Source organism: Anopheles arabiensis, chromosome 2, assembly GCF_016920715.1.
Source record: "Anopheles arabiensis isolate DONGOLA chromosome 2, AaraD3, whole genome shotgun sequence".
In the NCBI taxonomy this organism is placed as follows: Eukaryota; Metazoa; Arthropoda; class Insecta; order Diptera; family Culicidae; genus Anopheles; species Anopheles arabiensis.
The window spans coordinates 92,090,827-92,113,920 of NC_053517.1; the positions used below are offsets into that span (position 1 = coordinate 92,090,827).

The 23,094-nt window shown below is 45.1% G+C and overlaps 5 protein-coding genes across 6 annotated transcripts in view; all 5 read left to right on the forward strand.

Annotated features, from left to right (window-relative positions):
- Window positions 1-470: 470 nt before the first annotated feature.
- Window positions 471-1,996, forward strand: LOC120898261 (keratin-associated protein 9-1-like). Its single transcript, XM_040303860.1, has 3 exons — window positions 471-639; window positions 730-1,542; window positions 1,627-1,996. The coding sequence occupies exons 1-3, from the start codon at window positions 567-569 to the stop codon at window positions 1,869-1,871; spliced, it is 1,131 nt and encodes a 376-aa protein (XP_040159794.1). The 5' UTR covers window positions 471-566; the 3' UTR covers window positions 1,872-1,996.
- Window positions 1,997-11,766: 9,770 nt separating this feature from the next.
- LOC120898259 lies at window positions 11,767-13,262 on the forward strand. The gene is made up of 2 exons (XM_040303858.1): window positions 11,767-11,965; window positions 12,034-13,262. Exons 1-2 carry the CDS (start codon window positions 11,854-11,856, stop codon window positions 13,167-13,169), a joined length of 1,248 nt encoding a protein of 415 aa, XP_040159792.1. The 5' UTR covers window positions 11,767-11,853; the 3' UTR covers window positions 13,170-13,262.
- A 97-nt stretch (window positions 13,263-13,359) lies between these two features.
- Window positions 13,360-14,789, forward strand: LOC120898263 (coatomer subunit zeta-1). Its single transcript, XM_040303862.1, has 4 exons — window positions 13,360-13,517; window positions 13,611-13,990; window positions 14,055-14,145; window positions 14,480-14,789. Exons 1-4 carry the CDS (start codon window positions 13,503-13,505, stop codon window positions 14,525-14,527), a joined length of 534 nt encoding a protein of 177 aa, XP_040159796.1. The 5' UTR covers window positions 13,360-13,502; the 3' UTR covers window positions 14,528-14,789.
- A 1,155-nt stretch (window positions 14,790-15,944) lies between these two features.
- LOC120898260 (guanine nucleotide-binding protein G(f) subunit alpha) lies at window positions 15,945-21,175 on the forward strand. Its single transcript, XM_040303859.1, has 5 exons — window positions 15,945-16,575; window positions 19,499-19,824; window positions 19,888-20,154; window positions 20,216-20,735; window positions 20,816-21,175. Exons 2-5 carry the CDS (start codon window positions 19,625-19,627, stop codon window positions 20,981-20,983), a joined length of 1,155 nt encoding a protein of 384 aa, XP_040159793.1. The 5' UTR covers window positions 15,945-16,575; window positions 19,499-19,624; the 3' UTR covers window positions 20,984-21,175.
- Window positions 21,176-22,665: 1,490 nt separating this feature from the next.
- The window catches only part of LOC120908563 (elongation of very long chain fatty acids protein 6), a 41,035-nt gene continuing 40,606 nt past the window's right edge, over window positions 22,666-23,094 (forward strand). The window contains exon 1 of one of the 2 annotated variants that reach the window (XM_040319712.1): window positions 22,666-22,793. The gene's annotated coding sequence lies outside the window, so the exon portion shown is untranslated. Of the gene's footprint in view, window positions 22,804-23,094 lie in introns of both variants that reach the window. The other variant, XM_040319713.1, reaches the window with a different exon arrangement.

The window sequence follows — 23,094 nt, forward strand, 5'->3', positions numbered from 1 at the left end:
GGTTCGCATCGGAAGTGTTTACCAGTGTGGGAGCGATTATGCCAGACAGGCTATGGACAACATTCCTGCCTATATCTTCCTCGTGCCGGCACAAGGTATGTGCGGGTATGGTGGTTTCCAGTCGTTCAGGAAAAGTCGTGGTACAGTGCGAAGGTGTGTGCGGTGGAGATAGAGATGTCGAGGTCAATAGAAAAAATAAGTCTGATAAACCTTGTCGCTAGTGGAATGTCGCTAGTGAACTGATTGTGTGTCTGGGGTGCAGGAAGGAAAATGGAAAGCCCCTTGCACGCTCACGCACAATCGAACTAGTCCTCCGAAGCAACGAGATATATTGGTCGTGTGTTAGAAGGATGGCGTTTTTTCACGCCAAGGTGTGTGCGCTTGCGGTTTATCACGTGCTTAGAACCGGACGCGTGCTTGCATCTTCCTTGGCGTGCGATGATGGTATATATATTCTATCCCCACTTTGCAAGGAGGTATCAGTTCGCTTGGACACCAGTTCCCGGCAGCAAGGCGTGTTGTGTTCCCTGAAGTGGTCAGTGTAGTGTGTTACCAACTCCGTGAAGATGAAGACGGCAGCAGTTGTGTTGGCAGTCGTGTCCCTCGTAGGCTGTGCAGTGGCCGTGTCGCACCCTTACAGTACGTTAAATAGGACATTATCAGTTTCTTTTCTCTTATTTCATGTGATTTATATTAATTGATCCCAATTTGCCACCTCTCTTTGTGTAGCGCAATGTGCCTCGAATGAGATGCTGGTGTCTTCGCCACCGTGCTGCGAACCAACGTGCGACTGCGACTGTGAGCATGTTACCTGTCAGCAGATGCTCGTGTACCAGCCGACCTGCGTCTGCATGCAGGGCTTCGTACGCCTGGAGGGTCGCTGTGTTCCGAAGACGTGCTGTCCGGCTCCCGAGCCAACGTGCCCCACTGAAGCTCCCGTGTATCATCAACCGTCGTGCGGCTGTGGTCAAACTCCTTGCCAGTGCGAGCAACCGAAGTATCATCCTGCTCCCTGCGAAACTACCCCCAAACCCTGCCATCCGGTGTACGAGCAGCCTTCGTGCGGCTGTGGCCAAACTCCCTGCAAGTGCGAACAGCCCATGTACGAACAGCAGCCTTCCTGCGGCTGTGGCCAAACTCCTTGCCAGTGCGAGCAACCGAAGTACCATCCTGCTCCTTGCGAAACCACTCCCAAACCCTGCCATCCGGTCTACGAACAGCCCTCGTGCGGTTGTGGCCAAACTCCCTGCAAGTGCGAACATCCCACGTACGAACAGCAGCCTTCGTGCGGTTGTGGCCAATCCCCCTGCAAGTGTGTCCAGGTGTTGTACAAGTCTTGCGAAACGAAACCCACCACCACTACGCCCTGTCCTCCCGTGTACGAGCAACCGTCGTGCGGCTGTGGCCATACTCCCTGCAAGTGCGAACAGCCCATGTACGAACAGCAGCCTTCCTGCGGCTGTGGCCAAACTCCCTGCAAGTGCGTCGCCAAATGCCATCCCGTGCCGGAGCACAAGCCGTGCGAGACTACTACTCCTGCCCGTAAGATGCGCGTCTTCTCACGCACAGCGATGTTGTTTGGTAACTGAATTGTGATTGCTTATTTTCTTCCTCGCTGCCGTATAGCAACCTGTGCCGCCTGCGAGGAGCTAGTGTTTGTGCAGCCGTGCTGCGAGCCGACGTGCGATAACGACTGTTCCGGTGTGCAGTGCAGCCCGCTGCTGCTGGTCGAAGAGCCAACCTGTGCCTGCCGGCCCGGGCTCGTCCGCTACCAGGGGCACTGTGTGGAGCCGTCCGTCTGCCCGAAGAGTGCCTCCCGCTATCGGCTGTACGTACCGAAAACCGTTTCCTGTGCCTGCACTTCGTGCTGAAACGGGCCAAGCGACGCTCTTGCAACCTTGACACGATGAAACAGTAAAGTGGCTAGGGAGCGGAAACGGAATGGAAAAAGAAAAACATTGATTCGGAAATAAACCAAAAACAAGCAACAGCAGTCCACGAGAGTGTTTTCTTTGAATTTTGTAGTACTGTGAGGGAATATTGGTACGTGGATTGTGTGTCGAATGCCATTTGTAGAACAGCAATCATGTTAATTGATCCTCAATTATTCTAATCAAAACTGCGATGATCGTTAAATTATTATAGCAGCATAAGTTAAAGCTTATATCATGAGCTGTTATTCAATTCTCCTCCAATGAGAGTGATAACCCATGACAAATTGAACTACGTCACACTGATCATCAATCATCATTGCGGGTTGCATCCAATAACAGTTGAAGTGGCCAATCGAATATAACACAATTCTAAAACAGTTTTTAAAGATGGCAGAACTCATACCAAACACGTCATTCGTAGGACACTAAACGACCCAATCGATACTGTCCAACCACTATTGGCGAGAGAGTTCCATACTAAATATAAAACAAGTGCCAGAGTTGTACCACGATACCATCCTAGGAATATGAGAGCAATTGATAAAGGTTCATTCATATGAGTGGGGTTCACATCAGTGGATCGAATCTTCAATGACTCATACCTCATTCATTTTGGTATAATTGAAGGCAATCATTTTAAAAGATGTATGCCTAAATTCCACATTCATCCACAGGAATCAGCATGAAAAGGAATCTCTAAAGAGTCATGCATCTTTTGCGTTGCATATTACATAGAGATCTTTCCAAAAGATTCATCGAACATAATTCTTCATAGATCCTAATGATAGATTGATTTTTTAGTCCTTGTTTTGTCTGTGTTCTTGAGTTGTTCTTTTTTTGAATCTTCTTTCAATCTCCAGGGATTCCCACACGTCTTCAGACATTCATGACTGTTTAGAGATTCATGGATCTTCAGTGAGTAAAACTATATCTCACATGGATCATCTACTTTGAGGATTCTTTCAAAAGGATCATCTGAATTAGAGTTACCAATCTCTATTTCTCTTCTTCTTCTTCTTTGGTTCAACAACCGATGTCGGCCAAGGCCAGCCTGTACCCACTTGTGGGCTTAGCTTTCAGTGACTAATTGATACCCCCCATAGCAGGATAGTCAGTCCTACGTATGGCGGCGCGGTCTATTTGGGGATTGAACCCATGACGGGCATGTTTTTAAGTCGTACGAGTTGACGACTGTACTACGAGACCGGCTCAATCTCTATTTACAACTCTACAATAGTTCAAAGAACAATAAGACGAATGATATCTGTTTTCGGCGGAACTCGGGCCAGGCCACGCGAAGGAAAGGCCTTCAATGTCCTGAGATTCAACCGAAAACAAATTTATATAAAGATGGGTTTCTGCCCGAAAGGAGTTACCAAAATAAATTGTACATTAAACCTTCGGCTAGTGTTCGCGGTTCGTGGGAACCTATGCTTCGAAAGTGGCACAATTCATTCAAATAACTTTTCGGATGGGGGCAGAGGGACCCGGATGAGACCTAAAGAAAAAAAAACCTAGGAAAGGCCAAGACGTTCAAAGAAAATCGAGACGTTTTCCGTTCCGTTTCTAACTTAGATCTGCTTCTTTATTTGATAAAATTGGTTCTTATATGCTAACATTTTTGATGGTGTTGAACGTGTCCGTACACGTCGTTTAATTGTATTGGTGCCAGTGTGTGAAAGTACCGTGGCCCTTTTTGTCAATGCATGCAGCAATTTGTTTATACTTCAAGTCTACGCCTTCTAGATTGATCCTACAAACACTTGACCGTGGCCCTTTTTTGCAATGCATGCAACAATTTGTTTATAATCTTTATGTTTTCTTTTTTCTCCGGTCGTTCTTCATGCATTTCTGTCCTCCTACGGGGTGCACCAGATCTAAATATTTTTATTACCCTACGCGTTGGTCGAGTGGCTTATGCTTATCGATGAACTCAAGAAACGGGCCGTTCCAATTGTATGTTTATTTAGGCCAGCGATCTCGTTCTCATACGATAAGTTACAATAGCTTCGAATTTCTATCCAAACTTAGCCGTTGCAAATGAAATATTTGTTAAACTTTTGAATCGTACCAACCTACCCGTTGCTGTCGCAACATTCTCCCCCTTGTAATTCATCTCTATGAATTACACCTTACTCTAGGTTTGTAGGTTGGTCTTTCTGGCCTTTCTTCTAACTCTATCTCTATTTGCTTGTTTTTGGACTCCTTTGTAAGACTTGAATCCTGGTTTCTTTAGTAGTTAGATTTCTTGTAGGCGGTACGCATGACGCTACATCCATCAAAGAGTAGCTCGTGATATTTATATCATTGTTTGCGCAATCATACGCAATCAATCCTTTCATTTCTGATCCAAGTATTGAGGTGGCACAAAACATCAGTACTAACATCGTAATAGTTTGCCAATTAAGATTCATTGTATTTGTTTTTTTCTTCTTTGTGTATTTAAATGACTCTTCCAATGGTCTTTTAGTTTGATCATGTTGAAGCAAATGTTCCTTTGGTTCAACATTTACAGCAGCTATTTTCACTGCTGGACGTTTTAAAACGGAATTTTTTGTCTTAATTGTCACCGATCTAACTTGTCCATCGGGTGCTGAATACACCTCAAGAATTTTTCCCTTTAACCATTTCCCTGGCGGTGCATTATCGTCAGTCAGTATCACGATTTCACCTTCTTTTAATGGTTCTACCTTGTTTGTCCATTTATTTCTTTTGATTAAAGTGGGCAAATATTCTCTCTTCCATCTGTCCCAAAATATCTTTGAAAGATGTTGAATTCGCACATAATCCTTTCTACTCAAAGCTGTTGTCGTCATTGGATTTGGGGGTACGTCTTCGGCTGATCTGCCGATTAAAAAGTGAAATGGTGTTAATATTTCATCTTCATCTGTGGTTAACGGAATATCCGTTAAAGGCCTTGAGTTGATCATATACTCTATTTGAATTAGCGTAGCTCTCAAAGTTTCAGGAGTAGGCTTCCTGTGTTTCCATTCTTCAGCCATGAATCGCAAGGCTTTTTTTATTATTTGAATCAGCCTTTCCCATGATCCTCCAAAATGAGGCGCTGAAGGGGGATTGAAGTGCCAATCAATTTGATATTTGGTAGCAGCTTCTTTACCCATTCTTTGATCAATTTCATGAACTAGAGTTTTTAGCTCCTTTTCAGCACCTACAAAATTTGTACCGTTATCACTGTACAAATGAACTATTTTTCCCCTGCGGTGCTGAAAATTCTTAAGACACACTAGAAAACTGTCTGTGTCTAATTTTTCTGCTAATTCGATGTGCACTGCCCTTGTAGACATGCACGTGAAAATTGTACCCCATCGTTTTTCTATGGATCTTTTAACCGCTACCTCCAAGGGACCAAAATAATCTACCCCAGTATGCAAAAACGGAGGATTATACGGTTGAGATCTGAACGGTGGCAGTGGTGCCATAAGAGGGGCTGCCGGCCTCGCTGAGCGTAAAATACATTTTTGACAACAACTTTTTACGAGTCTCAGTACTAATTTTAATCTTACTATCCAAAATGATTGCCTTATTGCAGCAATAACGACATTATCCGCTTGATGCAGATATTTTTCGTGATAGTGGCGCACAATAAGCCTAGTGATTCTTGACTTTTGAGGAAGAATGATGGGCTTGCGAGTGCTATCAGCAATCGTAGTTATATTTTCAAGACGCCCACGTGACCTCATCACACCATGCTCGTCTAGATATGGCATTAAACACCGCAAATGACTCCTAGTTGATACTTCTCGCCCGTTTGTAAGATCCTTCATTTCATCAGGAAACTTTTCCCATTGCGCTCTTTTATAGAAATGTATTTTGGCTAGAAGTGTATCTTCATTTGTTATGTTTTTATTGAATGACCTTTTGTCTTTGATAAAATCTACAAATTTTTTCATATACGTCGCATGTGACAATAATTTGTCCCAACTAGAGTATTTTTCTTCAGCGAATATTTCTGTTTTTTCGTTGTGTAACCCTATCATACGCATTTCTTCCATTGTATTATTTTTGTTGTATTTAATGGGCCATTTTGATTCATCCGCTTCCAAAAAAGACGGTCCATTGAACCAGGGCCTAACATCGTTCGATGGTTTAGTAGCTAAATCAGCAGGATTTTCCTTAGTCGGAACATATCTCCATTGATCCATACTACTAAATTCCAAAATTTCGCTCACTCGGTGTGCAACGAATTGATGATACTTTCTGTGGTCGCTATTGATCCAATCAAGGACAGTTTGTGAATCACTCCAAAATATTGTCCTTTTAACCGGAATACGTAGTTCTTTCTTGACAGCTTCCGTCAATCGTACTCCCAACAAAGCTGCCTGAAGTTCCAAACGGGGAATCGACATGGCTTTTATCGGTGCTACCCGCGCCTTTCCTGCGATTAGACGTATGATATAATAATCATTATAGCGGCTTCTGGCATAAACACATGCTGCGAATGCTTGTTCTGAAGCATCGACAAACGTATGTAATTCCAAACTAATTGGTTTTGAAACAACAATTTGTCTGATTATGGCCAGATCTTTTGCATTTCCTATAACCTTTTTCCACTCAAAAAATTTATTTTTCAACTGCTCTGGCAATTCACAATCCCATTCAGCTGTAGCGATATGCGCCTCTTGCATTAACGTTTTACCTTGTATGGTAAGATAGCTGATCAATCCAAGTGGATCGAAAACACTCATCACGAAACTTAGCAATACGCGTTTTGTGAATAGATCAGTTTCTTTTACTACCGGCATTTTTACTTTATAACCAAAGGTATCATTCACTGTATCCCATTGTACACCCAATATTTTTTCCACATTTGAATCTTTTTCCTCAAGCACCACAATGGGCGCTGGTGTTTGTACTCTATCGCTCGGAATCGAATCTAGCAGTTGTTTTTTATTGGAGATAAAATTACGGATAAAAAATCCACCGTTTTGATGCGCTTTAATTATTTGTTCGGTGGTAGTATTAGCCTCTTGCATGGTAAAGAAACTATCTAAATAATCATCCACGTAATGTTGTTTCACTATGGGCTCGAGAGCCATAGGAAATTCCTTTTGCTGTTCTAAAGCATTACGATTTTTAACCACTTGTGCACAGGCTGGAGAACACGTTGCGCCGAAAGTCATCACTTGCATGACGTATGTATCAGGCACTTTATTTGTCTCACAATTTCGCCACAAAATTCGCTGAGCGTCTTGATCTTCACGGCGAATTTTCACTTGGTGAAACATTTCTTTAATGTCACCAGTTACACAGATAGACCCTTCACGAAAACGAATCAACACTCCAAATAACGATGCCATTTCGTCTGGTCCCGTTAAAAGTTGAGAGTTCAAGGAAACACCTTGCACTGTTGCGGCTGCGTCAAAAACTAATCTTGGTTTCGGCTGTGGCTTATTCTTGTTTACCACGATAAAGTGTGGTAGATAAAATGTTCTTTTGGTTTTTTTCTTTGCCTCCTCCTGGGACAATTTCCTCAAATATCCCTTTTGTATATATTCTTCAAATGTTCTGCCTAGCCATTCATGTAATTGAGGATTTCTTTTCAACTGTTTCTCCTGTGTTTCAAGGCGTTTGAGGGCGTGGTTATAGCTTTCCGGAAATACCACATCATCTGTTTTCCACAGCAAGCCTATCTCGTATCTTTCATTATCCCTTTTTAGCGTTTTATCTATTACGTTTTTCGCTCGTTTTTCTTCAGATGATAGTATTTGTTTTGTGACTTTAACGCCAAAGTCTTCAATCGAGAAGTACTTCATTATCATCTCATTCATCAGCTGTTCGCTTTTGTGAACCATAAAGTGATTTGTTTCACGAATTTCCTGAGTGTTGTCCTCCCCGAAAATGATCCATCCTAGTTTTGTTTTTATTGCCATAGGTTCATCTGGATTTCCTACTTTCTTGGCGTTTGCAACTAGGAGGTGGCTGTGATTCAAGCCAATAAGTATTGTTGGCTTAGCGTTTAAATAAGAATCAGCTGGTACTGACTTCAAATGTGAAAATTTTTCTTTGAGATCGGCTACGTTAATACTTTGCTGTGGTAGTTGTAAATTTTCAACTGTTCTTATTCCTTTTAACTTGTATATAGTTTGATCGTTACTTCCCTGAATTAAGCAATCCACTCTTTGACTGGACTTTTCATTGGCAGATAAATTTTGTGTCCAAGTCATGGTCAATGGAACATTTGTTCCATCCAGTTGAAGTTTTTCTGCCATATTTGCCTCCATCAACGTGAGTGATGAGCCTGGATCTAAAAAGGCATAAGTCTTTCGCTTGATTGCCCCATTGATGAGAATTACAGGCACAATTTGAAAGTAAACCACTCCGTTTGTGATTTTATGATAATTAACAGCGGGAGCTTCGTGGCGATGAAGTAAAGGATGAGTTAGTTGATTGCAATTCTCTACATCGCATGTTATTCTTGATCGACATTCTTTTGTTTTGTGATTTCTGCTCTTAAGGCAGCTCAAACACAATCGATGTAATTTAGCAAGATCAAATTTTTCATTAAGCGTCTTTTGTTTGAATGTATCGCAGTTCGACGGTAAGTGAGCTGCGTTACAAATAAGACATTTTAGTACCCATGGTTGCGTGTTTTTTATTGCTCTCTTATTATTTGAGTAAGATTTTTCTCTGTTATATGATCTTTCGAAAGGATTATTTCTCTGTCCATTGTTATACTTGGTTGAATTTTTGTTATCATGCATGTTTACCGCGTGACGTTCATTCCGTTTTGGAAGTTTTCGAACTGTGTTGGCTATAGGCAACAGCCAGTTGGAGAAATGAGATAAATTAATTATTTCATTTCGCTTAACGGTTTGCTTATGTTCCACCCAATTGGTTTGTAGATGATAGGGTAATTTTCCTACAATTTCATCAATCAGTCTATGATCGTAAAGATAGGACTTTTCGTCCATAATCTCTATATTCGTTACAAGCGCCTCAATCGCTTCGCTAAGTTCCGGAATTTTATTACTATCTACTCGGATTCTTGTAACATCTCTGAGCAATTCTTGATAGATTAATTCCGGTCTTCCGAATAATTCCTCTAATCTTTTCATGATCATTTTAACGTTTACGGGATCCAGAAAAAGTGATCTTACGCTTCTTTCTGCGTCTCCCTTCAGATATTTTTGAAGTCGATTCATATTTTCTAAGTTACTGAATCCAGCTTCCTTCGAGGTTTCATCAAATGCCTTTTTGAACTTAGGCCAATCCTTTGCTCTTCCATCGAAGAAAGGAAGTTCTCGGAGTGTTGTACGTTTGTAGAAAGTACTATCACTCATGCTATTCTTTTTCAACGCTTCAATTAAAGCATTGACTACAGAATCTTGACCGCGATCATCGGGTAGAGGCATCGACTTCGACTTATCGAAGTTACACTTTACGCAAAGATATTCCTCCCCCTTGCCGGGCTTCTTCTCTAGCTTAGTACAGGATAGATGAAACCATCTATCGCACTCATCACACTGAACCATTGATGGGTCAGCATCATCAGGCCTGGTACAAAGTTTGCAATGGCCATCCTTGTTTTCCACAAAGAATTTTTTACTCCTGGAACTCATTCTAGTTTCCATTGATATCCCTTTTACGTTAATAGAATGTTTTCTTTCCTAATCAAATGTTATACCTCAAGGTAGCACGTAGGTCAGTTGTTTAATAACTGAAGGATTTATCCCAACAGGTAGAGTTCGCTTGTTCCTAATGGCCTAAGCCTTGGGTTTGAACGCCTTCTTCTCTGGACAGGTTCGTTCTTGTAAAGCTGGGCTATTTTCTTTACAAACTGGATCGAATAAATTTCGTATCCTCTCTTGATGTGAAAGTTGTTCCCTAACTGGAGTTTTTTGTTTTGACGAATAAGAATTCGTTTCCTCTCTGGAGCCACCAATGTTTTCGGCGGAACTCGGGCCAGGCCACGCGAAGGAAAGGCCTTCAATGTCCTGAGATTCAACCGAAAACAAATTTATATAAAGATGGGTTTCTGCCCGAAAGGAGTTACCAAAATAAATTGTACATTAAACCTTCGGCTAGTGTTCGCGGTTCGTGGGAACCTATGCTTCGAAAGTGGCACAATTCATTCAAATAACTTTTCGGATGGGGGCAGAGGGACCCGGATGAGACCTAAAGAAAAAAAAAACCTAGGAAAGGCCAAGACGTTCAAAGAAAATCGAGACGTTTTCCGTTCCGTTTCTAACTTAGATCTGCTTCTTTATTTGATAAAATTGGTTCTTATATGCTAACATTTTTGATGGTGTTGAACGTGTCCGTACACGTCGTTTAATTGTATTGGTGCCAGTGTGTGAAAGTACCGTGGCCCTTTTTGTCAATGCATGCAGCAATTTGTTTATACTTCAAGTCTACGCCTTCTAGATTGATCCTACAAACACTTGACCGTGGCCCTTTTTTGCAATGCATGCAACAATTTGTTTATAATCTTTATGTTTTCTTTTTTCTCCGGTCGTTCTTCATGCATTTCTGTCCTCCTACGGGGTGCACCAGATCTAAATATTTTTATTACCCTACGCGTTGGTCGAGTGGCTTATGCTTATCGATGAACTCAAGAAACGGGCCGTTCCAATTGTATGTTTATTTAGGCCAGCGATCTCGTTCTCATACGATAAGTTACAATAGCTTCGAATTTCTATCCAAACTTAGCCGTTGCAAATGAAATATTTGTTAAACTTTTGAATCGTACCAACCTACCCGTTGCTGTCGCAACAATATCATAGGAAAGCAAACAAGTAGTTTTGGACTGGAGGAGATGGTATAATAGTCACTAATGAGTAACTCATATCATGTGAGGTTTCGTGCAAGGTTCAACATGGAAGGTCTTTTTGGGCAGGCGTTGGCATAATTTTCTTCTAATGAGTTTTCGAGCCATTTTGAGTAAAGATTGCTTCTCTTAATCCTTGTCTGATGTTACCGAATTACAACCAACAAATTGGATCCTCAGTGAATCTAAACATGATCTGTTGGCAGGCAAGTAGGTCATCTTTGTTAGCTTTAGTGCTCAATTTAATTCTTGCTGCTTCGTGTTTTATGTCGTTCGAACCTCAAAAATTATTGTACCTCGGCACAGCTCTTTGCTTGAAGCTCTACCAGGCCAATTTTAAAGAGCAGCCAATGCAATTCGGTGACCATTACCCTCAGTTTCATCAGCATGTTGAATACTCTTGTCTTACACTGAACTCATCTCTCAGATCGTGGTCGCCCTAGAAAAAACAGTTCTATTGCAGTGTCTTCTATAGCTCATTGCGACCTACCTCACACGATAGATTGTCTTGCAGTCGATGCTCAGCAATCAGAGTTCTGTTGGAATTTCCCCAAACTTATACCGGATGCGCTTACTTCTTGCCCCATACACGCCACTGCACGTGCATACCTACGACTGTTAAGATATCATTCAACACCTGCCGCATACCGCTACACGTATCTGGGTTTCATGTTCTCCCTTTTTTTAAACACAGCACTATCCAGCGCTTTTTACCTTTTACCTAATTGCACAAAAACAAAACAAAAAAGTGGAAAATGGAGCAAACACCCTATCCAAAACATAAAAAAAGCATCGTGCGCACCAGTAAAGAGTTCATGGATAAGGGCGTAGAGGCTATCTGTCCGCAAAACCTTGACCAGCTATCATCGTACCAGTCGCGCTAGGGTACTCGAATGCTGCTGATTTCGACGAAAGTGTGCATTTGGATGCGTCCGAAAACGTGCCGTGGATTTCTATCGCCCGCGATGATGCGGCTATCTCACATCCGTATCCCCCCCGTTGGGTGGGTTCGTGCGTACGCTTATAAAGCGCGTGCGGTCACTGGTGGCCACGGCTATAAGGGTGGCCGACTGGCGGGAAAGCTGCCGAGTGTGTTGTGACCCGTTACCGGACCTCGATCCAGACGTAACGATGCGTTCTATTGGAGTTACGATCAGTGCTGCTGGATGCATGCTGCTGTTGCTGGCAGTAGGCGGTACGCACTGTGGAACTGCCAGTGTCAACTATGCAGAACCCAACAAGAGTAAGTAGGCTGTGATGAAGTGTTTTGCTCCGAGCAAAGCTAATGTTTATGTTGCTCCACTTCCACAGACATCTGTTCCCCATACGAAGTGCTGAAGTCATCGGAGCCATGCTGTGAGCCTACATGTGATGACGACTGTTTGCATGCGATCTGTCGTCGTGCACCGGATGCCGCGTCCGTACCTACGTGCGTATGCCGGCAGGGATACGTGCGCCACGATGGGTCCTGCATAAGGAAGGAATCGTGCCCTCCCCGAGCCCCCGTAACCTACGATTCGTACCGTCAGCAGAAGAACCCATACTATCACCGCCCTACACCACGTCCTAACTCGGTGCCAAAATCTTGCGGTGCGAACGAACGGCTCACCCACTGTCGGCCAGCCTGCGAACCGACCTGCGAGAAGGACTGTGCCGGGGTGAAACACCCCCAGGTGTGCCACCCGGAACCGTGCTGCGTGTGCAAGGAGGGCTACGTACGCCACAACGGTCGCTGCATCAAACGGTGCGACTGTCCGAAGCGACCGCCCTTCCTATCCGGACGCCCCCTCTCGGGCGAGTACATTGATTTTGAGGTCGTCTCGCTCGAGGGTCTGAAATCGGACGAAGATTTTGGCTACAAACCGAAGGCCGAGTTCCGCATGCAGAAACCATCACCACCACGGCTGCCGGCGTACGAGCACAAAAAGTCACTCGGTATGGCACCGCTGTACCTGCGTACGCTCGGTAGCGCATCAAACTCGGCCCAAGCGTCATCGTACGAGCGCGCTGCCCATACGACCGAACGGCCAGCCCTCTATCCACCGCTGTGCGCTTGCCATGCGACGAAGAAAATGCACCCAGCCACTCATATGCCGCCGGCCATGCAGGACACTCGCTCGTACGAGAGCACCGAGGAAGACTCGGACATTGTGCCGTACGCACCGCTACCGACCGTCGGATCGTACCGGCAGTCGCAGCCGGCCAAGAGCCTTTTCCCACCGCCGAGCACACCGTCCGCAACCGTTGGACCGTACTATATGCCAAGGAAAACGATTCCAGCACCACCGCCACAGGTACATCGAAGCGATCTGAACGAACCGCTGGATCATTTCTGCGGCTCCGGACAGCAAAGCTCGGCCGCACAGGAAGAGCAGCCGAAGAAGCACCCCACCATTTGGCCACCGGTTAGCAAGCACTGTACACGCTGTGGCTTCCGGCGCCATTAGACGGTGCACGGGCAATCCAATTCACCCTCACCCTCGTTGTAAACTACCTTACTGCACAATAAATTATTATGTTCGCTTCATTTTCAAAAATAACCGTCCGTTTGAATTGCTTATATTTGTGCATTAGTTCGAACCACCCTGTGTCGAGCCGCGTTTGCGTTTGACAGCTAGCCGTTTGTTATGACATTTGTGTCTTTCCACGTAAACATTTTACTGTGTGTTAGTTGCTAGAGGCGGACTGTTTCGTAGATTTTGTTGTAAATTTCATGATTATTGTGCGGAAAAGGCATTTTTTAGTGCTTTAAAATAGTTATCCACTCTACGACAGACAAAATGGACTCACTTATGGTAAGTTTGTGGGGTGTGTGAAATGATCACAACACACAGTACGGAGAACGGTGTGTCATCATCCTCTTTTCTGTTGGTGTGCCGGTCCAACAGGAACCAACGCTGTACACCATCAAGGGCATGTGCATACTGGACAACGATGGGAACCGCATACTGGCCAAGTACTACGACAAGAACGTGTTCCCCACGGTGAAGGAGCAGCGGGCGTACGAGAAGAACCTGTTCAGCAAAACACACCGGGCGGATGCGGAAATCATCATGCTCGATGGGCTGACCTGCGTGTACAAGAGCAATGTGGATCTGTTCTTCTACGTGATGGGTAGCACGCAGGAGAACGAGCTGATACTGCTGTCGGTGCTGAACTGTCTGTACGACACGATCACGATGATACTGAAGAAAAATGTGGAGAAGCGTGCGGTGCTGGAAAATCTCGACATTGTGATGCTGGCGTTCGATGAAATCTGCGACGGAGGGTAGGTGGTTTTTTGTTGCTTGTGAAGGGTTAGGTTATTAAGTGTTGGAATTGCTTTTTTGCAGCATTATCCTGGATGCAGATCCCTCGTCCGTGATGAAGCGGGTCGACCTGCGAAACGATGACATTCCGATCGGGGAGCAAACCGTTGCCCAGGTAACTAACGCCATTCATGGGCTGTTTTGGTAGGGCAGCGTACCGCACGCTCAGCAACCACAACAAGCTGCTGTACAGTATTTGAAGCGAACACATCCCACGGTAGAATAGGCGGTACGCTAGTACGCTGGAGCAATTCGAACAAATCAAAACTGAAACCTAAAGCGACAAAAAACATTAAAAATAGATATCCGTCCCCTCACAAAAGCCTCGTATTTGCACACTAAAACATTAAAAAAAATGTCACAACCCCCGCCCGAGAATATTGCGCTTCCCACCCTCTGTCCCACCCGGTTGCGTACATGCCGCTTACTGTTTGCTTCTCTTCTTGCAGGTTCTACAGTCGGCCAAAGAGCAACTGAAATGGTCACTGCTAAAGTGAGCACTCGGGAGTGGAACATTCATTTGCTTGCTTTTGCCCCCCATATATAGATACCAAACCCGTCAAGCCACCCGGGGGCCCACTGCACCTTACACATCCGGGTGCATTCCAGGAAGGGTTTTGTAGCACATCCTTGGCGTATCCGGGGTTCTGGCGGGTGAATTACTATACAGAAAGAGAACGAATTTCCGTTTCATTTTAGGAGCACGTTAACATTAAGACCGAAAGCAGAAGATAAATGGTTAAGCAAATCACACGAAAACCCGTTTGTGGCGCCCGAATTGTATCCGAAATTTCCCGCATATTGCATATCTGTGCCAGCGTGAGATGGTTGAATATTGCGCTTTTGTTGCGCAAGCGTCGACAGCGATTGTAAATCCATAAAACGAGATAGGCCGCACCGGTATGGCGATGGGGTAGTAGTGGTAGTAGAGACACTAGAGAGACAGAGATTGTACAATTAAGTGAAGTACCAAAAACAACAAACTCTAATATCTTTTGCCCCTTGTCCAGCCGGTTGAAGCGTACTTGATGATATACACAACCCCTTTTAGCACGGGCAGCGAATCGATCGGTCCAGGGACAGTGCAGTGCCGGCTGGATATACCTTCACCGCTAACCAGTTCGGGAAGATAACATTGTGTTTGGCAGGGCAAACACTCCTAATATTGGTGACCCACGCTTCCCAGGCATTTTGCACGTTTCCGAGACGTGATGGCGCCTGGAGTGGGTTGATTAGAGTTTATTAGAAAAACAAATATTTTACACTCTCTGTGGAGGAGGAGAAACAGCACGCCAAAAAGGAAGTAAAGCGACAAAATCCAATTGCGCATTGTGCGCTCACGAAATCAAACACCCACGAGGTGAGAGAGAGAGCGTTTGTTGCGCGTCCCTTTTGTTGTGTGGAGCAGTTGCAGCCCCGTAGGGGATTTTTTTATTGTTCCAATTAATTCCTCCTATAAAAGGGATTTATCTCTAGCATGTATTACTCAATATCTGGTGCTGTATAATGTACTTGCACTCAAGAAAAGGTTTTCTAACAAAAGCATCACATCATCGCGAAGGCATGTCTGCTTCATCGAACGGGGCTACGTGCAGGTCAGTTTATGGAACCCAAAGCCCCCCCCTTTTTGCTAGACAACGTAACGTAAACAAACCCTTACTTTACCCCTTTGGAAACGCACACACATACAACGGTTCGAAGAGAAAAGGGTTACAAAATACAAAACGCGCGTTTCGATGGCTCGAAGAAGCGCGTTCAAGGGGAGACACCCGCCCATAAAGAAACGGGCAGGTGACATGCTTCCTCCCACACTCACACACAAGTGTAGTACGGTGTTGGTGTGTAAGGTCGATCGAGAGGGCGGATAGAGGGGGTTCGGTGTGGGTGCGATATAGTACTACTATCGCTCCACTGTTGCTGTTGTGTTGTGTGATGAAGAGCGGGATGATGATGATGATGGGCACTGATAATGGGTCGATACGTGTACTTTCCCTTAAAATGCTTCACCTCCCACCTGCCACCAGCAGGTTAACCGATACCGGTACAGGGGTAGATCAGCACTTTTCACCACCGTTGGCGCGTTAGTACACAGCGGGAAGTTGTACGGGCAGGAACGGTTTTGCTTTGCTGCGCGATGGTTCACGCGAGTAGACGATAAGCAAAGGTGTGTAATCGTGGAGAAGAGAAGGCATACATTGGCCTGCTTCTTTCGGTGAACAGATGTGTGTGAAGTGCTGTAAGCGATAAGGTTTTGCGTTACCGAGAAAGTTCTAAGTACTAAGACTAAGAATAAGCAATTAGAATTCGTGTGTATGGATAATCAAAATGGATGCTAAAGGTGCATCGTAAGAAGCGTGCAATGCGTGTGATATCTTGGGAAAAGGTATGACCTCCAATCGTTGTACTATATTGCGTGATACCTGTTACGCTGTGAGTACCTGTGTTTTGGGACCATCTTATTATCAAATCAGAAAGTTGCTGACCTCTGCTTTGAAACAAACGGCGACATCGTAGAGCATCTTGAATAACAAACTCATAAAACAAGGTAAGTGATGATCAATTCTTTCCAACCTCAATACTCGATCAATGATGAGTTCACCGCGTAAAGCTTTCTATTGCATTTTGATCCCTTCATACAAGTCATCCTCAGCTACACCACATCCAATGCCCTGCACTTGCTCTGCCCCACTGACTAACGTTTCTCGCTCGAAAGATCTATAATCTACTTGATCCCTGTTATGAGTTATGAGGAAATGGTTCGTGAGTGGTTGCAAACTAGTGCAGTGGTTGGGCAGTGTTGACCTTCCACTAACACACCTGACTTGAACTTGAACGGGAGGCAAAGTATCTATCACCTTGTGGATTAAACATTCCCAGAAACCCAATCGTGCTGCACTCATATAATCCATTGACCCTTGGGACAACATCACATGAAGAGCGTTTTCTTCGAGGCGTATCAGGTGTAAACGGGAACACACAGGCTCGTCACTTCAGCGTACGTCACACGCATGCCACACATGTAACGCAACAAGACTTCCGGCAGATGTTTTGTGTGTGCGCGCGTGAGAGATGGAAACATCCATTCTTCAATGAAAAGCACCTGACGTCAGTGCAGTGCGACCGCATGAATCGGAGACCCAATTTGCTCCTCCCAAGTGTGTATGGTTGATGTAAAACGAGCCTGCCCTACTCTAGCCTGCCTTTGTATCTATCTGGGCGCTTACATTGCCGATAAGTTGTCGATGTTTGTATCCACTTGAGGCTGACGGGATGACTCAAATAGAGAGCGGTGGGGAGGACAACAGCAATAGGACACGATAAACACGATAAACACTGGGATGTGCTTGCAAACTGTCATATCAAAACCCGCCTCCGATCAATCCCGATGAGCTGGTGATGTGTACGAGACTTGGCGGAGGAGTGTAGCCATGCTGCTAAGAGCCTCTGGGAGTAGGGGGTAGCCTTTTGATGTGCGTTTGCCTTATCCAGCAGCAGTGTGCCGAATACGGCAACATCTGTTCAACAACGTCGGTTACAATTAGTTGTCCTGTTGTTTGGTTGCATTGCGCCATGTTTGATTAACAACGCGCGATAAGGCGATATGAGGATGATGGGTTCGTGATATCCGGTAGCGCGATGATAGAGAGTGTGAATCTATTTAGCTGAAGCTCATCGTGTTGTTTTGCTGTAAATATAAAACAAGCCCCACGTTTCGCAAAAGTCGCACCGACGCGGAAGGGTTTCGATGTAGTTCCAATGGAAATACTTTCAATTTGTCACGATTTGGATTTTGCAGCGATAGCGCATCCGACATTGATTGCAGTGCATCGATTGCATTGGCCGCGATACGATCGTAAAGATCGTATCTTGGAGGGGGGCTTGTACGGTGGCCGTTTGGGGAACGGGCAAGAGATTCTAATCGGCAGGTTGTCTGTGTTTTGTCTGTGCTTCAGGATCCTGGTGGATGCGTCCTCGTTAGATAATTTAATAGAAAATAAATGTCCAAATTAAGGAGATTTACTTATGTTTTGGAGCTGTACCACAATATCACTTGACCGATTTGAAGCATGCTTTACCACTGCCAATACCCCTAAGTGGCTACTGGCGACTTCCTCGCTCCTTTGAATTATCCATTTAGCGATCAAGCGCTTTAAGCATGCTAACACCTCCATATTGTGGGTACAGGGAAGCCTGTACGTGACTCTTAATGAAAAAAGGAAATGTTCTAGTTGTAAATTGAAAAGCTACTTGTATTCCGCAATTGTGAATAATATATTGCCCTTTTAATTTATCATATACGGGCTGTACTGGTGGTCTATTCTATAGATACCCAGGCTCCTACAAGACCGGAAAAAATCGATTCCCAACTGGATCATATCCCGCGCCGTAGCAAGAACTGGGATTGATTGGTTAATTCGGTCGACGTGATACTTATTAGTCTCGGAAGGCTGGTCATGACCTGTGTAGGTCGCTAAGCCAATAAGAAGAATAAGAAGAAGGGTGTGTATGTTACATCATTATTATATTTTCTCGATTTGCGACGGTCGTAAGCGTTAAATTGTCCGTCAGGGTTGAGGATAAAAGGAGAGCTAGCTTGAATAGAATATAAGAGTTCAAGTTGAAAAGAAATATAAGATTATACTCATTTAGAACATCACTTATGTACATATAGAGTTTGATAGAATATATTCTAGTATGTTCGTAGAAAATGAAATCTAATTACCAACTAGAAAAACAGGACCAGTTGTGAGCAAGTTGACAGTAGCCTCCAATATTGATCATAAATGGATCTTCATGCAACTTCTTCGTTCATCGTAATCTTTCAGTTCGTAATCCAATTCTTGATGAGGTTTGAGATAGTCAGAGAGAGATCCATTATTCCGTACCTATTCACTTCCAATTTGACTACTAACCAGCGTTGGACGACAATTTCTGTTCTCGATCTTGTGATAACTCAAAATTTACTTCCTAAGAAGCGCCTAACTTTACCTAACCAGGAAGAATGGTCATATCACCTGCCACTGATTGCACATCATCGTGTAAAGCCACATTCTGCGACGTTGAGTCATTCATATCCAGCCCCGCCACTCGAGAGTGTCCACCTTCCGAGGCTTAAACATTGATCGTGTAACGCTATCGGTTCCGGTGGGGGTTTGATTTGAATCTTTCGAGGGGGCAGTCTTAAGGACAGAATAGTTCCCCCTTCCCCAATAAGCATCACTTCCTCGCCACGCGGCATTGAAAGATCGGCTAGGTGCGATATACGGCACCGCTCCGGTTGTCCACAGATAGTCAACTCCCAACAGGCATCGATAACGAATCACCCATCCGATCGTGCCCAGCCAGCCGAATACTAAAACCACGTACATGTACTCTCCCCCCGTGCCGTGCCAAAAATCAATTACACAAATTACATTTTTTGTTCTCTCTTCTCTCGTTTTTTTGTGTGTTTTGCTCTCTATCGGCAGGTCACTTTTCGCGCACTTTTAACACCGTGTCGCAAGAGCACCGTCGGCCATTCGGTTGTGGGTGACCGAATCGCACGCAGGACCGCAGGTTTGCGTTATATTTTGCATCACCACAACACACCGATCATGCTGCTGATCGATTGCTTCCGTCGGCCGTCGCACGAGCTGCAGGCGCGGAAGAAGCAATCCTCCAAGGAGGTGGTCCAGATGCGCAAGCTGTACCGCGACCCGGTCAAGGTGCTGCTGCTCGGCGCGGGCGAGTCGGGCAAAACCACCATCATCAAGCAGATGCGCATCCTGCACATACAGAACAGCTACAGCTTTGAGTGAGTGATCGAGAAGGATTAGTTTGAGTGATTCACTAACGAGACTTTCATCTCCAAAAACAGTGAACGGCTGGAGAAGCTGTCGGACATCTACGAGAACATACACGAGTCGATCTACGAGCTGGTGCGGCAGGTCGTACTGCTCGAGCTGGAGTTCGACTCGATCGCCAATCAACGGTGCGCGGAGTACATCCTCCGGATGGGTCCCCAGGCGCCCTGGAATCTCTCGGCCGAGTACGTCCGGTGCGTACGACGTCTCTGGTCGGATGCCGGTGTGAAGCGGTGTTACAAACGCTCGAACGAATTTCAACTGATCGACAGTGCGAAGTAGTAAGTGTTTCCTAGGCTAACAGTGATCCAACACGCATTCGCTAACACTCTTCTTCTCCAGCTTTCTCGATCGCGTGGAAAAGATCTCAATGCCCGGGTACATCCCGACGAACGGGGACATCCTAAACTGCCGCAAAACGACGACGGGTATACAGGAGGTGCGGTTTAACGTGCGCATGCCCGGCTCGCTCGGCGGCGGTACGCAGGAGTTCCGCATGTTCGATGTCGGCGGGCAGCGGCACCACCGCAGCAAGTGGATGCAGGCGTTCGAGGGCGTGCAGGCCGTGCTGTTCCTGATCTCGTGCGGTGGGTTCGACCAGACGTTGCGCGAAGACCCGAAACAGAACCGGCTGGCGGAGGGGTTCGAGCTGTTCCGGGGCGTCTGGCACAATCGCTTCCTGGCGGAGACGGGCGTGATTGTGTTCATGAACAAGCAGGACGTGCTGGAGCAGAAGCTGCTGGCGGGCCAATCGATCCGGACGTACTTCCCCGACTACGACGACTACGTGGCGTTCGCGGACAAGGACCAGCTGTACGATGAGCTGACGCGGACGCGCTCCTTCATCCGGTCGAAGCTGGTGGTAGGTGGATGCGGAAATTGCAAATTGAAGAGATTAGGTTTACTGAAAGGTTTTCCGTTTCGTTTTTGCTCTCCCCACAGGACATTACAAACGAACCACCGCGAAGAACGTCGCATCTTGTGGGGCGCAAACGGACCTGCTACTTCCACTTCACCATCGCCACGGACACGCAGAACGTGCGCACCGTTTTCAACGATGTGCACAACATCATACTGACGAAAAACCTTTCCAAGATGGATTTACTTTAAGTGGAAAGCAGCGGTTGTAGTATGTGGCGCAGCTGTTACGTTATGGAAAAATTATTTATTGCGTGTTTTTTGCGTTGGATTAAGCGTACGTTCCCATCGGTCAGAGTCCATGTGCTGTGTAGTGCCTATTTTTGTATGTAAATTCTGTTTAAATATACTTTTTTGTACCGTTGTGATTGTAAAACAATAAAACAGATGTTAATTTGAAAATTATCTCAGAAGAAATGGTGCACAGTAGTGATGGGTCATACGACCAAGATCGACCATTAGGATCATCGACAATTCTGAGTGGGATTGGGATTCGACAGGGATTCTGATTAGGATTAGGATTGCGTTTCGATTGAGATTGGGATTCCTATTGGGATTGCGATTGCAATAACAGGCTGTCTCCGAGATACGCTATTAATGGGGGTCGAGAGAAACCACGTATCTCTAATTTCGGAAGTCGATTGGGGATTGGGATTCGAAGATTCGAATCCCTTTTGAGATTCATTTTACCCATCACTAATGCTAACTAGAGAGTTTGCACTATTTAGGAGGGTTGCTTGACAGACGGTAAATGTGATGGATCAGGGGCCTCCAAACTTTACAGCCCGCGGGCCGCATTGCTTAAAAAATCACTATGTTGAGGGCCATTTGATGTTACCTATAATTGATGAGTGAACGTTTAAATCTCATTTTTATAACAAAATATTAACGATACTTGAACAGATTCGTGTTATTAAACTTGATGTTTTTCTAATAAATGTAACAAAATACAATTTTTTTTGAAAAAGTCAAAATAACCTAATATTTATTCTAAATCTGGCAATGTCATCGGGCCGCATTTTAAGCTCTTGAGGACCGCATGCGGCCCTCGGGCCGTAGTTTGGAGACCCCTGTGATAGATAAAAATAGATTTTTTTTTTACATTTTCACTTTTAACACTTTTGCCGTCTGTTAAACAACCCAACCTACTGATCTCGTATGCACCTATCGAACTTGTATGCACCTACCAATCTCGAATCCACCCATCAAACCTCCTGAGCTCGTTTGAACCCACAGTACCTACTGAACCTATTGAACTTGTAAGAACCTACCGAACTCGTATACACCTATTGAACTCGAATGAACCTACCGAACTCGTACGAATGTATTGAACTTGATGTACCTTCGGATCGGGGTCGCATATGCTTTGGTGAACCTACTGAACCTACTGGATCTAAAATAACAACCCGGGTCGCATTAGGATGACTCCGACCCGACAGGTTCGAGTCGACCCGCCCATCATTAGTGCACGGTGGAAAAAACCGTGCGAATTTGAAACTGCAATAATATTCTCACGTGTCGGATTGTTTACAGCGTTATAGCTCGTCAGTACGTGGACCAAATGTTATAATATTTTAGCATAATATTTTAAAGATTTTTAAATTTTATAATAAATTAATAAACAAAAAATCTCTTACATAAAATGTCACCCGCCAGCGGACTGATTGCAGTTTTTAACGTCCGCTATTCACGAGAAAGAGAAACCCTATCGGGAAGGAGCGAGAGAAAGAAAGAAAGAGAGAGAGAGCCAGCACGCGCTTGTTCCTAGCGTCAGACGTTTCGCGTGAGCGAGAGCGCACACGCACGCGACCGAGACAGCCAACCGTCAGCTGTCCTGTTTTTCTCTCTCTCTCTCGCTCCGGCTGTTAAATTTGGTTTCCTTCCCATTCGCTGCCAAATTTTCAGCTGCGGCCGCAAACGTGTTTGCTGCGGGTGTGCATGAAGTTGTGCTACCGCTTGTGTGTGCTGCACGTGTGACATCTCCCCGCTCTCTTCCTAGCAGGTGTGTGTGTGTGTGTGTGTGAAAAACCGCTTAGCATTAGCAAAAAGGGGCAACCGAAACGAACGAAAACGCGTTAGAAAGTTTACTGATTTTGTGTGTATGTATCTGTGTGTGGGAGTGGATGTGTGTACGTGTGCGCTTTCACCCGAAAAGAGAAAACGGGGCGGCCGCCAGCCGCCCAACAGTGGCTGGAAGTGGCATCACGCGCTTTTCCTCCACCGTGTGCCGTGTTCTAACTGTGTGCTGCTGCTGCTGCTCTTATTGCTGTTCCACACTTTTCGCATAGCTTTTCTCACTCTCT

Bases quoted from the DNA above. Each gene is read 5' to 3' on its own strand.
- LOC120898259 (XM_040303858.1), top strand. From the start codon at position 11,854: ATGCGTTCTATTGGAGTTACGATCAGTGCTGCTGGATGCATGCTGCTG. The intron at 11,966-12,033 runs GTAAGTAGGCTG...CCACTTCCACAG, and splicing joins CTATGCAGAACCCAACAAGA to ACATCTGTTCCCCATACGAA.
- LOC120898261 (XM_040303860.1), top strand. From the start codon at position 567: ATGAAGACGGCAGCAGTTGTGTTGGCAGTCGTGTCCCTCGTAGGCTGT. The intron at 640-729 runs GTACGTTAAATA...CTCTTTGTGTAG, and splicing joins GGCCGTGTCGCACCCTTACA to CGCAATGTGCCTCGAATGAG. The intron at 1,543-1,626 runs GTAAGATGCGCG...GCTGCCGTATAG, and splicing joins CGAGACTACTACTCCTGCCC to CAACCTGTGCCGCCTGCGAG.
- LOC120898263 (XM_040303862.1), top strand. The intron at 13,991-14,054 runs GTAGGTGGTTTT...GCTTTTTTGCAG, and splicing joins GATGAAATCTGCGACGGAGG to CATTATCCTGGATGCAGATC. The intron at 14,146-14,479 runs GTAACTAACGCC...CTCTTCTTGCAG, and splicing joins GGGAGCAAACCGTTGCCCAG to GTTCTACAGTCGGCCAAAGA.
- LOC120898260 (XM_040303859.1), top strand. From the start codon at position 19,625: ATGCTGCTGATCGATTGCTTCCGTCGGCCGTCGCACGAGCTGCAGGCG. The intron at 19,825-19,887 runs GTGAGTGATCGA...CTCCAAAAACAG, and splicing joins CAGAACAGCTACAGCTTTGA to TGAACGGCTGGAGAAGCTGT. The intron at 20,155-20,215 runs GTAAGTGTTTCC...CTTCTTCTCCAG, and splicing joins CTGATCGACAGTGCGAAGTA to CTTTCTCGATCGCGTGGAAA.